General features: G+C 41.7%; 1 protein-coding gene across 1 annotated transcript in view; it reads right to left on the bottom strand.

The window, feature by feature from the left end:
• Positions 1 to 7493: 7493 nt before the first annotated feature.
• PTAR1 (protein prenyltransferase alpha subunit repeat containing 1) overlaps positions 7494 to 16969 on the bottom strand; it is a 74154-nt gene continuing 64678 nt past the window's right edge. Inside the window, exon 7 of the mRNA XM_038401382.2 lies at positions 7494 to 7680. Within this exon, the coding sequence (XP_038257310.1) occupies positions 7668 to 7680 (13 nt within the window). The 3' untranslated portion in view covers positions 7494 to 7667. The remainder of the gene's footprint in view (positions 7681 to 16969) is intronic.

Genomic DNA, 16969 nt, shown 5'->3' with positions numbered 1-16969 from the left:
CCTTTGAGCGCTCCCACTTCCTAATTTGTTTTACAGGGAAGTTGGTGAGAAATGCAAATTGACAAATCTGAAATATTCAAACACTCCTGATCTGTAAATAATGTTAAGCTACTGTGCCCTTCATTTAAACACTTGTATGTTATTTTACTGGTTAAAGCTGCAGCCCTATGTGTATATTTAAAAACTTTAAAAACTGTGTGTATATTGTACGGTCAGTTAACAACGTTAAGACTAAGATCCCCAGCTATGGCCTAGGTATGCACTGCTCTGCAGAGGCAAAGGAGCCTTTGCATTCCACAAATCCTAGGCCAGCTGTGTATCAAACTGGTCATTTGATGTCACTGTCAGCAGCCTAAAGCGATTATATATTATGCTGGCTGCTAGTGGCCCCAAGGAACAAGTATGGCAATTGGGAATTGTCAAGGTGTAAGGAAGCCTGGCCACATCTCTTTTCCCCAGCCGTGCCTAATACTAATCCTCTGGTGGCACAGAGCAAACATAGCAGCTCCTGGAGCACCCCCATGCCTGCCACAGGGAAGGAGTGCTGTAGAAAAGCTGCTACCACTGCCGTACTAGAGGATCCCTTTAAATTGCTAGAGGATCGCTTTAAATTGTGATGATCCTTTAGGAGCCCGTTATGCCAGCCCATGTTGCATAATTGTATTGCAATGGCTGGGACTGAGGAAAAAAGTAAATTGAAAGTGTTTCTTTTTTCTTTGCGGAAAAATTTATACCCTGTAAGATGTGTTAATTGGATTCAGTCTGGCTGTGTTCCACATCTGCTAATACACCCATTAACCTAGATAAAACCTTAGAAATGGCAGTTCAGGCATTTTTTGCTGCTTAAATCCACTGAGCTGGCAAATAGGCAACCTGTAGGTAGTTTGGGGGGATTGAAAGTTACACTGCTATTTTTGGGCTTGGACCAATCAACAAACAAACAAGCCCCGATAGACTGAAGGGACCAGGGTAGGCCAGACACAGTTTTAAGGTCAGATAAGCTCAAGGGACAGAAATGAATGCTTTATACAATCTGAATGATATGGAATTCCAGCTTTCAAATGTCATAAAGTATTAATCTCCAACTCAAGTGGTCTGTGAAATGCCTGCTGCTAGAATTGTGTAGGAAAGACTGTTGCAAAAGTGCTTAATGGCATACTAGTAAAAATGCTCTCGGAACTAGAAACATTTTCCAAGCTCTGCTATTGGACCAATGAGCTAAGAGCCGTTTTATTAATGAGCCCTCCAGGCCTCAAACCAAAACTGCACCTAACTATTTTAGCCTTGTGTTTCAACCTTTGGCTGCTGCTCAGAGTAGGGCTGTCAATTAATCTCAGTTAACTCATGCAATTAACTCAAAAAAATTAATCACGATTAAAAAAAAATCAATTGCCCTGTTAAACAATAGAATTTCAATCCAGTTGAAATTTATGAAATATATTTTTGGATTTTTTTCTACATTTTCAAATATATTGATTTAAATTAAACACAGAAAACAAAGTGTACAGTGCTCACTTTATATTGTTTTATTACAAATATTTGCACTGTAAAAATGATAAATAAAAGAAATAGTATTTTTCAATTTCTCTCATACAAGAACTGTAGTGCAATCTTTGTTGTGAAAGTGCAACTTACAAATGTAGATTTTTTTTTTGTTACATAACTGCACTCAAAAACAAAACAATGTAAAACTTTAGAGCCTACAAGTCCACTCAGTCCTACTCCTTGTTCAGCCAATCGCTACGAGAAACAAGTCTGGTTACATTTATGGGAGATAATGCTGCCCACTTCTTAATTACAATGTCACCTGAAAGTGAGAACAGGTGTTCGCATGGCACTGTTGTAGCCGGCGTTGCAAGATATTTATGTGCCAGACACACTAAAGATTCATATGCCTCTTCATGCTTTGGCCATTGTTCCAGAGGACATGCCTCCATGCTGATGATGCTCATTAAAAAAAAATAATGCATTAATTAAATTTGTGACTGAACTCCTGGGGGGAGAATTGTAGGTCTCCTGCTGTTTTACCTGCACTCGGCCATAGATTCCATGTTATAGCAGTCTCGGATGATGACCTAGTACATGTTGTTCATTTTAAGAACACTTTCACTGTAAATCTGACAAAACGTAAAGAAGATACCAATGTGAAATTTCTAAAAATAGCTACAGCACTCGACCCAAGATTTAAGAAGCTGAATTGCCTTCCAAAATCTGAGAGGGACAAGGTTTGGCATATGCTTTCAGAAGTCTTAAAAGAGAAACACTGATGCAGAAACTACAGAACCCAAACCACCATAAAAGAAAATCAACCTTCTGCTGGTGGCATCTGACTCAGATGAAGAAAATGAACATGCGTTGATCCGCACCGTTTTAGATTGTTATCGAGCAAAACCTGTCATCAGCATGGACACATCCTCTGGAATGGTGGTTGAAGCATGAAGGGACATATGAATCTTTAGCCCATCTAGCATGTAAATATCTTGCAACACCGGCTACAACAGTGTCATGCAAACGCCTGTTCTCACTTTCAGGTGATATTGTAAACAAGAAGCAGGCATTATCTTTTGCAAATATAAACAAACTTGTTTGTCTGAGCGATTGACTGAACAAGAAGTAGGACTGATTGGACTTGTAGGCACTAAAGTTTTACATTGTTTTATTTTTGAATGCAGGGTTTTTTTGTACATAATTCTACATTTGTAAGTTCAACTTTTATGATAAAGAGATTGCACTACAGTATTTGTATACAGTGAATTGAAAAAAACTATTGTGTTTTACAGTGCAAATATTTGTAATAAAAAATATAAAGTGAGCACTGTACACTTTGTATTGTGTTGTAATTGTAATAATTATGTTTGAAAAATGTAGAAACATCCAAAAATATTTAAATAAATGGTATTCTATCATTGTTTAACAGCATGATTAATCGTGCGATTACTTTTTTAAAATTGCGCAATTACTTTTTTAATTGCTTGACAGCCCTAATCAGAAGGTTCTTGAGTTCTGACAGAATTCTGCTCAATAACATCATTTCCAATAATAGGGATGCATTAGGACATCCTGCCAGATGTATCTAGACACGCTGGAGAAGTATAGAAGATGGATGTATCGGGCATGGTATTTAGTACTGAATTGGTGGTGTCAGTTAAGATGGCATTAGAAGACCACAAAAGGTTTGAATTTATATTTTCTTTTTTGACAGACTTCTTCCCTGTCCCTCTTCTTGACCTCTCCTGCCATCACCCTCAGAAGGTCCCATGTTAGGATGACTCTTCCTTCAACCAAGCAGCCTGAACCCAAATCCATTTCAAGTCTGTCAGTGTTGCTTCTTGCATTGGCCAGAGAGCAACACAAAATGCTCTTTTTCCCAAGGAGTTGAATGTGCTGCCCCTGCAGGACTTCAACAAAACCTCAATTCTGATCCCAGGTCCCAAGCGGATATCCAGATCTTGGCTTCCACCAGGTAGGATTCCATTAAAAAGAATGGGAAAGCTCACATCTGTCTTATTGCTGTTGTTGCAGTCTGTCTGCCCAAAGCCTGCACAAGCCAGTATGTCCATTTACAGTGTTAACAACTTGAAGGGGTAGAACTTTCCTAATTTTCCTTTGAAGCATTCATGGTGCCTGGAGGGCTAGAAATATTTACTTTTAAATACATTTTTATTTTGAACAATGTTAGCATAATCCATAGCAATATTTTTTGGCAATGAAGAAGCACTCTGGAGTGTATTAAATGAAAATCGCAGCATAATATAACATAAAATACATCCTAATAACTACATCTAATTACAAAGAAGAGTAAATCACTAAAAATAGTAAATGTCTTAAGTATAATAAAAGAATAAATAATCAGATAGGAATCTGCCACCTTGACAGTTTCATGACATATTTTAGGACTCGGGTAATTCAGCTTTGAATTTCAATGCATGCCAAAGAAGGCAGCTTTCAAAGTTGTAGTGAGGTATATTAAAGGGACACAGTCATCTTAAAATTCACACCTAATCTAGTATGCATTTGGCAACCCTTTGTGTATATATGGGTTCATTTTTTTTCTCTTGAATAGTGAATTAGTCACTTTCCCCAGTTGTTTGTGTCTTTCACACAGCAACAGGGGATAGAAAAAGATTTGTAAAAAATAAAATTTAATTGTAAAACCACAAAAATTGGGAGGGGGGGGAATCAATGGCAGGAGCAATAATTTTTAAAAAAAAAATTTCTGTTACGTGACTATATTTCAAGTTGACAGTGTTCCTTTAAATGGAATTGCTAAATTAACCGAAGTATTGTCTACGTTTGTTTCTAAAACAAACAAACAAAAACAAAAAAACATAATAGAACTTACCTTATATAAGCATCCCTTGTATCAGGCTTCAAATTCCCTCCTGAATTCCCTAAGATCTCATTTGTAGCTGTGGTAGAGGCAACAAGAGTTATTTCTCCTCGATGATAACACCCAGAAGGACTGTTCTGGTATTCTGAACAAAGCAAAAAGAAAAGGAGTACTTGTGGCATCTTAGAGACTAACAAATTTGCATCCGATGAAGTGAGCTGTAGCTCATGAAAGCTTATGCTCAAATAAATTTGTTAGTCTCTAAGGTGCCACAAGTACTCCTTTTCTTTTTGCGAATATAGACTAACACGGCTGCTACTCTGAAACCTGAACAAAGCAGTAAGCCCAAAATACCTCCTTTCAGGATCACATTCAAATACTTATCCCTTTGTTAAATTTGCCACCTACACTATTTTGTAAGTTTCAGAGTAGCAGCCGTGTTAGTCTGTATTCGCAAAAAGAAAAGGAGTACTTGTGGCACCTTAGAGACTAACAAATTTATTAGAGCATAAGCTTTCGTGAGCTACAGCTCACTTCATCGGATGCATTTGGTGGAAAAATTTTTCCACCAAATGCATCCGATGAAGTGAGCTGTAGCTCACGAAAGCTTATGCTCTAATAAATTTGTTAGTCTCTAAGGTGCCACAAGTACTCCTTTTCTTTTTACTATTTTGTAAATAACATTAGCTAGATCCAGACCATTTTGGCGGCTTTTATTGGGAGCAGAGTCGTCTGAACAGGAGAGTGAACTTCCTGGGCTAAATTAATTCAGAGATGGTGCCTAAGATGAGAACATCCTCTTATGCTTAAAGTTATTGACACCTGCTCCAGGATCAAATACAGTTGTCTAAGTTAGTGTAACTTAAACACCAAGGAGCTAGGAGGAAGGTAAAATGGGGTACTTCTCAGTGTTTAAGTTACTCTGACAGATCCCCTTACACATGGAAAGAGTGATTGTAAGTAGATCTAACATCAAGGGGTCTAAGTGACTGTGAGTGGGTTTAAACTCCACCTCTGTATCTGGTTGGCTGACTTCATTGTTGGAGTTTTACTAGGGAGTGCTATAGGCTATGACCTGCAAAATGCCTTGCCCCTGATGACTGCAAGCCTCTCTAGAGGAAAGTAAAATGTCGGCCCCTTCTGACAAGCAATCATTAGGTCCTTGTTGTTTGACAATAAATGACCTAACCAATTACTACTTCTCCTTGAAACTTTTCTTTCAGCATAATGTCAATGTTTGGTGGTTGGAAGTCAAACAGTTTAATTTGAATTTCTCTGATTTCCTAGTTTGCCAGTAGTCTGGTTTTAGGTCTTGGGATGGCATGGAAATTGCACTAACTTCTGTTGTAATAATTGGGCCTACAGATTTACTCTAATTGTGAGCTCAGCTGTAAAAAGTATGTGAAAGTTCATAAGATGTTCGTAACACAAGGCATGAAAGGGTAACAGAACAACCGAATTAGTCCAAACGAAAAGATCTGCTGATACAACTCAATTACTGTGTGAAGAACATGCTTGGTAAACAAGAAAGGTGTGGACCCACAATTGGTGTTTCAGAAACTAGGCCTAATCAGAGGACAAAATAATAAGAGAATGGGGTATTTGACACATCACTCCCTTTTGGGATCCTTAAAAAAGAGACTCTGGGGGAAAAATTGACCACTGGAGTGAGCTTCACCATCAGAAAAAGAAGCTACATTTTCTGTCTTTGCTGTTCTTTTCTCTCCCCTTTTTGTGTGTGTCGTCTTATTTTGTCTTCTTAGGAAATGGGAGTGGATTTTAACAAAACAGTCCAGCCCATCTCAATTAACTTCTCTTTCTCCCCACCCCAACCCCAAAGGACATTTACTACCATCTTTAATACCATTTAAAAGACTGTCAAACTTGGGGGGTGGGGACCTTCTAAAAATTCTCTCCAGCTAAAGGGAAAGGGAGCAAGGTATATTGTTAAATGGAAACCTTACTTTACATTTCAATGCTTTAACCATTTTTTTCTTTCTTTCCTGTTTCTCTCATAACTAGTGTGACAGAGTTCCTCCTCTACCTTGGTGGGTTCTGCACTTTCTGGCAGATTTCCTCACCTCAGAGGTTCATGGCAGTCCTCAGTTTGCCTCCTTTTGTTAATGGCACAAACCTGCTGTTCACTCAGCTAACCTCATCACTGGCCAGCATGGGGAAATGGAGGAGCACAATCCCCGCAGTCTCTGCTGACCCACCTAATCGGTCGGGGGACAGGCCAGAGACCTTCCCCTCTGTTAGGACCCACAATCCAGGTCAACTCCTCATATCAAATAGGGAGTTGGGGGGAATGGAGGGGAACCCGGGCCCACGCTCTACTCCGGGTTCCAGCTCAGGGCCCTGTGGATTGCATCGGTCTACAGTGGCTCCTGCAACAGCTGCGTGCAGCTACAATTCCCTGGGCTACTTCCCCATGGCCTCCTCCCAACACCTTCTTTATCCTCACCACAGGACCATCTTCCTGATGTCTGATAACGCTTGTACTTCTCAGTCCTCCACCAGTACGCCTTCTCACTCTCACTGTCTTGCGTGCCTCTTGCTCCCAGCTCCTCAAACGCATCTCACTAACTGAAGTGAGGTCCTTTTTAAAATCAGGTCCCCTGATTAGCCTTCCTTTCCTAATTGAGTCTAGTAGCTTCTAAACTGGCTTCAGGTGTTCTAATTAGCCTGCCTTAATTGGTTCCAGCAACTTCCTGATTGTTCTGGAACAGCCCATTATCTTATTCAGGGAAAGGGACCTGCTTAGTTTGGGGCTAATATATCTACCTTCTATCACTCTCCTGTAGACACCTGGCCCCACCCTATCACAACAGATAAAAGGATTTTCAATGGTGTTTGCCAGAGTAGTAACCAGCTGAAGTCTCTGTATACCAAACCCTGAACCTTGTTTCAGAGTAGCAGCCATGTTAGTCTGTATCCACAAAAAGAAAAGGAGTACTTGTGAACCTTGTTTGACACTGTTAAATGTTGGACAGTGACTGGTTTATATTAACACCATTAACTTCCTGGGCCCATGTATTCCATCTAAATTAAATACAACACTTCCTTGGTGGTAGATCTCCCCACCATCACTCCAAGGTCAGGTGTCCAGGCTCATTTCATTAGCTGTATCAGAGGCTGTTTCACTGTTGATTGTGAGGTGTTGCTGCTGACTTGCCTCTGACATCTGCATGGCTGATGGAGTAATTCTCCAATACCTTGGTTTCTTTCTTTCTGAGAGTTGTCAGTGGATAGAGCCGGGCCATTACTCATCCCTCCCCGAGGACCCTCTTGGGCGGGGATCCTGTAGCCTCCAAGTCTATTATTCTCTTCTCCAGCCTCACACAAGAAATCTGTGGAGAAGTAGGGAATTGAATTCAGTCTCTAATGTCCTAGACTAGTGCCCTAACCCCTGGACAAGCCTTTTTCTCTACTTCCTACCAGCAATTCAATATGTTGATTTAATGATTTGGCACCTGGTTACTTTCAAAACCATCTCTCTTTCTTTGTTCCATTGCAGTAGGTGAGCCCAGCTGGAACACTTTTGCTGGTAACCCCGTATACACTCTTTGAGAAAGCAAGCAGTGCACTTTCAGTGGAGAAGCTTTCCCACCGATATAGCACTTATGCTGGTGAAGCTTATGTTGCTCAGAAGCACTTATGCCGGTGAAACTTATGTTGCTCAGAAGAGTGTTTTTTCACACCTCTCAGCGACATAAGTTTTGCTAATGTAAGTGGTAGTGTAGACCTTAAGGTGAGATACTACTTCATGGCTTTTGTTGAAGAAACTTTTGTTACTGCCTCTGTTGGTGGATGACTACCACCCCTGTCTAGAAGGCAATCATCAGGAGTATGCCATGAATTCATGTGCAGAGACCTTGTGCTAGCTGTCAGCACAGGGGTCAGTTTCACCCATATGAACTGTATCTACTTGCACCTGAACCCTCCTTGTACAATGAGCTTTCCAATGGCTTTCAGAATAATCAGCAACACAAATATCCACATTATATATTGGACCTGACCATACTCCTTGAGTCTATAGCAATACTCCCATTAACATGAATGGGACCTAGTAACAGGGTCTACAAACCCCATACTGAGCAGAGGCAGAGTGGGGAGGAGGGCCTCTCCTGTTTACAAACAAGCAACTTGCTTACAGCCCCACATGGCCAGAGCTGCCAATCATGGAGGCAGGCATCCAGAGCTGCAACGAATATGGAAAACAAGGCTTGCTATAAAGGGGAGAGTACAGAGAAGGAAGCAAAGAAGTGACAGGTTGCACCAAGCTGCCTCCAAGAAAACAGCCAGGCAACTGAAGCCGACTGCAAATACTAAAATTGATAAACCCAATTGGAAGTGAGGGCGTAGGACCTGCCCTGGCTGAAAACAAACAAAGGACGACCAGTCAGGAGAAGCAGAGACCCCTTGAAAGACCACACCAGGAGATGGTGACAGACCCATTCTGTATAGATCTTGTTTTAATTTGTGGGTGCACAGAATTTCTCTATATGTAAGTTGATACATAGACACACACACACACACATACATATACTGTTTTTAAAAAATTCTCAACAAAACAACTACATTTTCCTCTCTCTAAGCAGTTAAATAAGACAACAGGGACAGACATGTTTACAGATATTTAAAAGATTTATTAGTGTGCTGCAGGCAATATAGACAAGAAAAACAAGGTATGAGCAAAACAGTTGTTTTCTTTTTAAAAAATGTTGAGGATAATCCAGGGCCATAGCCTGCTGTTAAATGTTTGTTGTATGTACAGCACATGATTTTAGCTAGACGTACATGTTGGTATTTGTGGTAGCTTCTGTGATGTGTTATTATAAGGGTGCTAGGATGTGGGCCTACAGGAATAATACTGAAGTATGTATAAGGGGTGGGGGGGAAGATGAGGAAAAAATATTTTGATTTTCCGTATATAGGTTGTCAAGAAAATAAAAAGTGTCCTTCAGGCCTATATTGAAAGCATCTGAGTACCCATGGATTATACTCTGTACACATATTTAATGCAAAGTAGTGAAATGCCACTGACTGAATAAGCACGGAATATTTGACGTTAACTGTTCTAAGATATAACTAATGCCATGAAAAGGCTAATTGAAAAATAATGTCATAAATCATTTGGCACCTTAACCTTTAAGTGTTAGAGACTTTCTTCAGCCAAGGCTGTCATGCAAATAAAAATGTGCAAAGATTCATCTTGTGGGCAGTGTTAAATAAAAGCAACTTGCATTAGGTGTATATTTTTTGCAGTTAAATGCCATTGACCCAATGTCTATGCTTCTATAAGCAACGGATAATTTCACTCAGATAAAACAGTAAACGTAGATACTATAGTTCACATACAGTAGGTCACAAAAATGTAGTGTGAGCAGCTGCTGCAAGGAATTTAGAATACTAGTTAACCTAATAACTGGGGGGAAGATTATGTCAACTGTTCAGCCTGTTGCCAATTCACCAACCACCTCTCATTTACATCTCTGAAAATGGCCATTGAGTGAATTAAATCTTTGGTCTTAGATACATTTACATCTTTTTACATCTTTGTATATATTACATTAAGACTACCCAGACAAGCACCCAGAAGTTAGGAAATGCCTGAATTAAAGTCACTGGTGCAACCTTTATTCAGCCTCCTTGTCCATACGCATTATGAGACAGTCTTTAGTTATATGCTCACAGGACCCCATAATATTTAAATTTAGTCATATATTTTATTTTGATGTATTTAACTTTCATAAAATTTACAAAAAGGATACTGAGTCATATTTTTTTCCAATAAGCAACATGGGCCAGAAATATTTAGAATCTGGATGGATATCAGCCAGTCCCCCAAGGAGCTCCCCCTCAACTTACCTTTGGTTCTCACATGAGAATAAAAAAAGAAAAATACTGACAAACTACTTATTCAGTTAGCACAAACCACCCTGTGCACTCAATGAGGCAGGGGCACTGTGGAAAAACTAGTATGGGATCAAGTAATTAAAGATTATATCAATGCATATGCACAAGAGGGGTAGATGGGACTTAAGGTAGCACACACAACCTTAATTCTGGCATTTCTCAACTTGAGTGCTTGGCTTTGCAACCTTAAATAGCTTTTTGGAAGTTTACACACACTTGCATTCATACATATGTGTATATCATAGAATATCAGAATCATAGAATATCAGGGTTGGAAGGGACCCCAGAAGGTCATCTAGTCCAACCCCCTGCTCAAAGCAGGACCAAGTCCCAGTTAAATCATCCCAGCTAGGGCTTTGTCAAGCCTGACCTTAAAAACCTCTAAGGAAGGAGATTCTACCACCTCCCTAGGTAACGCATTCCAGTGTTTCACCACCCTCTTAGTGAAAAAGTTTTTCCTAATATCCAATCTAAACCTCCCCCATTGCAACTTGAGACCATTACTCCTCGTTCTGTCATCTGCTACCATTGAGAACAGTCTAGAGCCATCCTCTTTGAAACCCCCTTTCAGGTAGTTGAAAGCAGCTATCAAATCCCCCCTCATTCTTCTCTTCTGCAGACTAAACAATCCCAGCTCCCTCAGCCTCTCCTCATAAGTCATGTGCTCTAGACCCCTAATCATTTTCGTTGCCCTTCGTTGTACTCTTTCCAATTTATCCACATCCTTCCTGTAGTGTGGGGCCCAAAACTGGACACAGTACTCCAGATGAGGCCTCACCAGTGTCGAATAGAGGGGAACGATCACGTCCCTCAATCTGCTCGCTATGCCCCTACTTATACAACCCAAAATGCCATTGGCCTTCTTGGCAACAAGGGCACACTGCTGACTCATATCCAGCTTCTCGTCCACTGTCACCCCTAGGTCCTTTTCCGCAGAACTGCTGCCGAGCCATTCGGTCCCTAGTCTGTAGCGGTGCATTGGATTCTTCCATCCTAAGTGCAGGACCCTGCATTTATCCTTATTGAACCTCATTAGATTTCTTTTGGCCCAATCCTCCAATTTGTCTAGGTCCTTCTGTATCCTATCCCTCCCCTCCAGCGTATCTACCACTCCTCCCAGTTTAGTATCATCCGCAAATTTGCTGAGAGTGCAATCCACACCATCCTCCAGATCATTTATGAAGATATTGAACAAAACGGGCCCCAGGACCGACCCCTGGGGCACTCCACTTGACACCGGCTGCCAACTAGACATGGAGCCATTGATCACTACCCGTTGAGCCCGACAATCTAGCCAGCTTTCTACCCACCTTATAGTGCATTCATCCAGCCCATACTTCCTTAACTTGCTGACAAGAATGCTGTGGGAGACCGTGTCAAAAGCTTTGCTAAAGTCAAGAAACAATACATCCACTGCTTTCCCTTCATCCACAGAACCAGTAATCTCATCATAAAAGGCGATTAGATTAGTCAGGCATGACCTTCCCTTGGTGAATCCATGCTGACTGTTCCTGATCACTTTCCTCTCCTCTAAGTGCTTCAGGATTGATTCTTTGAGGACCTGCTCCATGATTTTTCCAGGGACTGAGGTGAGGCTGACCGGCCTGTAGTTCCCAGGATCCTCCTTCTTCCCTTTTTTAAAGATGGGCACTACATTAGCCTTTTTCCAGTCATCCGGGACTTCCCCCGTTCGCCACGAGTTTTCAAAGATAATGGCCAAGGGCTCTGCAATCACAGCCGCCAATTCCTTCAGCACTCTCGGATGCAATTCGTCCGGCCCCATGGACTTGTGCACGTCCAGCTTTTCTAAATAGTCCCTAACCACCTCTATCTCTACAGAGGGCTGGCCATCTCTTCCCCATTTTGTGTTGCCCAGCACAGCAGTCTGGGAGCTGACCTTGTTAGTGAAAACAGAGGCAAAAAAAGCATTGAGTACATTAGCTTTTTCCACATCCTCTGTCACTAGCTTGCCTCCCTCATTCAGTAAGGGGCCCACACTTTCCTTGGCTTTCTTCTTGTTGCCAACATACCTGAAGAAACCCTTCTTGTTACTCTTGACATCTCTTGCTAGCTGCAGCTCCAGGTGCGATTTGGCCCTCCTGATATCTTTCCTACATGCCCGAGCAATATTTTTATACTCTTCCCTGGTCATATGTCCAACCTTCCACTTCTTGTAAGCTTCTTTTTTATGTTTAAGATCCGCTAGGATTTCACCATTAAGCCAAGCTGGTCGCCTGCCATATTTACTATTCTTTCGACTCATCGGGATGGTTTGTCCCTGTAACCTCAACAGGGATTCCTTGAAATACAGCCAGCTCTCCTGGACTCCCTTCCCTTTCATGTTAGTCCCCCAGGGGATCCTGGCCATCTGTTCCCTGAGGGAGTCAAAGTCTGCTTTCCTGAAGTCCAGGGTCCGTATCCTGCTGCTTACCTTTCTTCCCTGCGTCAGGATCCTGAACTCAACCAACTCATGGTCACTGCCTCCCAGATTCCCATCCACTTTTGCTTCCCCCACTAATTCTACCCGGTTTGTGAGCAGCAGGTCAAGAAAAGCGCTCCCCCTAGTTGGCTCCCCTAGCACTTGCACCAGGAAATTGTCCCCTACGCTTTCCAAAAACTTCCTGGATTGTCTATGCACCGCTGTATTGCTCTCCCAGCAGATATCAGGAAAATTAAAGTCACCCATGAGAATCAGGGCATGCGATCTAGTAGCTTCCGTGAGTTGCCGGAAGAAAGCCTCATCCACCTCATCCCCCTGGTCCGGTGGTCTATAGCAGACTCCCACCATGACATCACTCTTGTTGCACACACTTCTAAACTTAATCCAGAGACACTCAGGTTTTTCCACAGTTTCGTACCGGAGCTCTGAGCAGTCATACTGCTCCCTTACATACAGTGCTACTCCCCCACCTTTTCTGCCCTGCCTGTCCTTCCTGAACAGTTTATAACCATCCATGACTGTACTCCAGTCATGTGAGTTATCCCACCAAGTCTCTGTTATTCCAATCACGTCATAATTCCTTGACATCACCAGGACCTCCAGTTCTCCCTGCTTGTTTCCAAGGCTTTGTGCATTTGTATATAAGCACTTGAGATAACCTGTTGATCGCCCCTCATTCCCAGTATGAGGCAGGAGCCCTCCCCTCACAGACCTTCCTGCCTGTGCTTCCTCCCGGTATCCCGCTTTCCCACTTACCTCAGGGCTTTGGTCTCCTTCCCCCGGTGAACCTAGTTTAAAGCCCTCCTCACTAGGTTAGCCAGCCTGCTAGCAAAGATGTTCTTCCCTCTCTTCGTAAGATGGAGCCCGTCTCTGCCCAGCACTCCTCCTTCATGGAACACCATCCCATGGTCAAAGAATCCAAAGCCTTCTCTCCGACACCACCTGCGTAGCCATTCGTTGACCTCCACGATTCGACGGTCCCTACCCAGGCCTTTTCCTTCCACGGGGAGGATGGACGAGAACACCACTTGCGCCTCCAACTCCTTTATCCTTCTTCCCAGAGCCACATAGTCCGCAGTGATCATATACATACACATGGTCTGGATCTCAGAGCTATGAATGAAAAGCACTAGATGTGCTAAATATTATTAAAAACCACATATAGTAGATCTTTGCCATTCACACTTAACTAACCCATAAACTATAATTCATTCACGCTAACCCAGCAATCTTGACCTATAAAGCCGCAAAGATTCAATAGTACTGTAGAGTGCTATAGGTTTCGTTACCATGACTTCATTACTTTTATAAAATATTATATAGCGCATCTATTTGTATACTAGAAAATATCACAGTTTAAATTACACCTTAAGATACCATAATAAAAAATGGTAATGTGTTTTTTCACTCACTAATTCACAAAATTCAGTGAATCACACTGGTGTCAGTCAGTGAGTTAGTGAGGTTCTGCTATAACTTCTTACAAATCACTCTCAGTTTTGCTAGGTGGTATTTTTCTCAGTGAATATGTGCTGAACTGCATTAAAGGCCTGATCCATCTCCTATTATAGTAAATGGAAAGATTGCCTCCAAATTCAATGAGAGTTGGCTCAAGCCCTGAATGTCTTTCATGTAAGTTGACTTGTAAGATTGTAAGGTAACCAAAAAATTCTAATGTTTCTCTTTCTTTGAAGCCAGCATAATTTGTTCTGTGCCTCAGTGATCCAGCAAAAACAAAATAATAATATTATTCAATATGGTTTTTTACATAATGGGAAACACACACTGTTAATTCCTTCTACTATAACTATTTTGCAATTAGCTTTTGGTAAAAGCAATGGGGTCTGATAATTCTTTGTGGGTTTTTTAGTGCCAAGTGATAGTATTGACCACAAAGAGAGAGTCTCAAAAAAGCCCAGCTCCTATTTAGGAACCTCACTGAAGTGGCCAGACTTTCAGAAGTACTGGGCACCCAGCAGCTTGCAGTGTTCTCCAAGGGACACAAGTCTGGTGACCTGGGCTTGAGCTGTATCCACACTGCAAAATAGCTGGGTTTGGCTCCACATCACATGGGACTTGGATTTGGACCAATGCCCCTGGCTTGGGTAAATTGGCCTGAGGGCTTTCTAGGCTGAGTCAGACAGATTTGTATGTGGACGGTAGGAAGGCTGGGAATTCCACTGAACATAACAATCTGTTGAGCAATGATGGTGGAAATTTTGGTCAAACACCAAAACCTTTCAGCCTAAATTCACAAGATGTTGGAAAAAATCATAGTTCAAAAGATGATGCATGTCCAGCCAAAGGTGTAAGCTGTAATAAATGCACAAAATATGGAGATTCTGAAGCTAAGTAATCAGGGAATTGACTAATATTGTAGACAATCAAGAGCCATTGTTTCTGGGATCTGTCACATGTGATGACACAGATCCTGCCTGGAGAGTGAAACTGAATATTCATGAAAGACTATTGACTTTAAAATTGACTCAGGAGCAGATGTCACAGTCATCTCAGAAGGAACTTACAATAATCTTCACTCCCTCCCACATCTGAAGTTACCTGAACAGCTGTGACTAGCCCTGGAAGTACTCTGAAATGCGTCGGCCAGTTCTCCACAGAAACAACTTATAAAGACAAAATCTATGCATTCAGAGAGTATGTGTTCAAAGGCTTGCAGACCAACAACCTTCTGAGTTGTAGTGAATGGACCTGGTGAGAAGGGTGGAAGAATTAAATGGAATGTTTGGTGATATTGAACTTTAGAAAAGAGACAATGCTGAATCATATAGTGTACATACACCTTGCAGGATTCCCATCCTTTTATTTCATAAAGTGGAAACTGAGTTAAAAAGAGTGGAGCAGATTGGCATAATCAAGAAAATCTCTGAGCCAACAGCAAGGTGTGCCCAAATGGTACGAGTTGTAAACAAAAATGGAAAAATACAAATCTGTCTGGATATTAAGAGGTAATGAAGTGGTTGTGAGAGAAAAATATATCCTCCCAACACTGGATGACTTCCTCCCCAAAGTGAAAGGAGCTATATTATTCTCCAAGCGGATGCCTCAAGCAAATTCTGGCAAATTCCTATAATCAAAGAAAGTGCTAAACTGACTACATTATCACACCCTTTAGGAGATATTGCTTTTGAAGAATACCTTTTGGGATTACGAGTACATCTGAAATTTTTCAAAGAAAGATTGCAGAACAGTTAACGAACTGTGACAATGTTCCTGCTCTACCTTGGTGGGTCTTGCGCTTATTGGTGGATTTGCTCGCCTTGGAGCTTCACGGCAGCCCTCAGCTTGGCCATTTTTCTGAATTCACAGTCCAGGTCAATTCCTCCTGTGACTGACCAGGAGTTGGGAGGATTTGGGGGGAACTCAGGCCTGCCCTCTACTCCGGGTTCCAGCCCAGGGCACTGTGGAATGCAGCTGTCTAGAGTGCCTCCTGGAACAGCTGTGCGACAGCTACAACTCCCTGGGCTACTTCCCCATGGCCTCCTCCTAACACTTTCTTTATCCTCACCATAGGACCTTTCACCTGGTGTCTGATAATGCTTGTACACTTCAGTCCGCCAACAGTCCGAGTTCTCACTCTCAGCTCCTAGTGCCTCTTGCTCCCAGCTCCTCACATGCACACCACAAACTGAAGTGAGCTCCTTTTTAAAACCTAGGTGCCCTGATTAGCCTGCCTTAATTGATTCTAATAGCGTCTTGATTGGCTGCAGGTGTTCTAATCAGCCTGTCTTAATTGTCTCCAGAAGGTTCCTGATTGTTCTGGAACCTTTCCTGTTACCTTATCCAGGTAAAAGGGACCTACTTAGCCTGGGGCTAATATATCTGCCTTCTATTACTCTCCTATAGCCATCTAGCCTGACCCTGTCACAGTACACCAAGGGAGCTGTAGTTTTCACACACAATATTTTGATACATGGGTCTTTGATGTAAGAGCACAAAAAAACAAAAACAAAAAACCACCTCAATGAAGCCTTAAGCCTAATCAGTAAGTCAGGACTGAAGCTAAACAAGGAAAAGTGCATTTTCTGCTTAACAAATTGAGTTTTTGAGACACACAAAGATGGAATCAGTCCTAGCCTTGAGAAAGTAAAATGAGAAAGTAAAATTTGAGACTTGAATGTACAAACTAATGTACCCGAACTGAGATGCATGCTGGAGATGGTAAATTATCTTGGTCAATAGCTATAAGACCTTTCCACAGTGACAAAAATCACTGATTGAACAATTCAAATCTAATAGATCATGACTATGGGGGCCAAATT

Source organism: Dermochelys coriacea, chromosome 5, assembly GCF_009764565.3.
Source record: "Dermochelys coriacea isolate rDerCor1 chromosome 5, rDerCor1.pri.v4, whole genome shotgun sequence".
Taxonomy (NCBI): domain Eukaryota; kingdom Metazoa; phylum Chordata; order Testudines; family Dermochelyidae; genus Dermochelys; species Dermochelys coriacea.
This window is presented reverse-complemented; position numbering and strand designations above follow the sequence as displayed.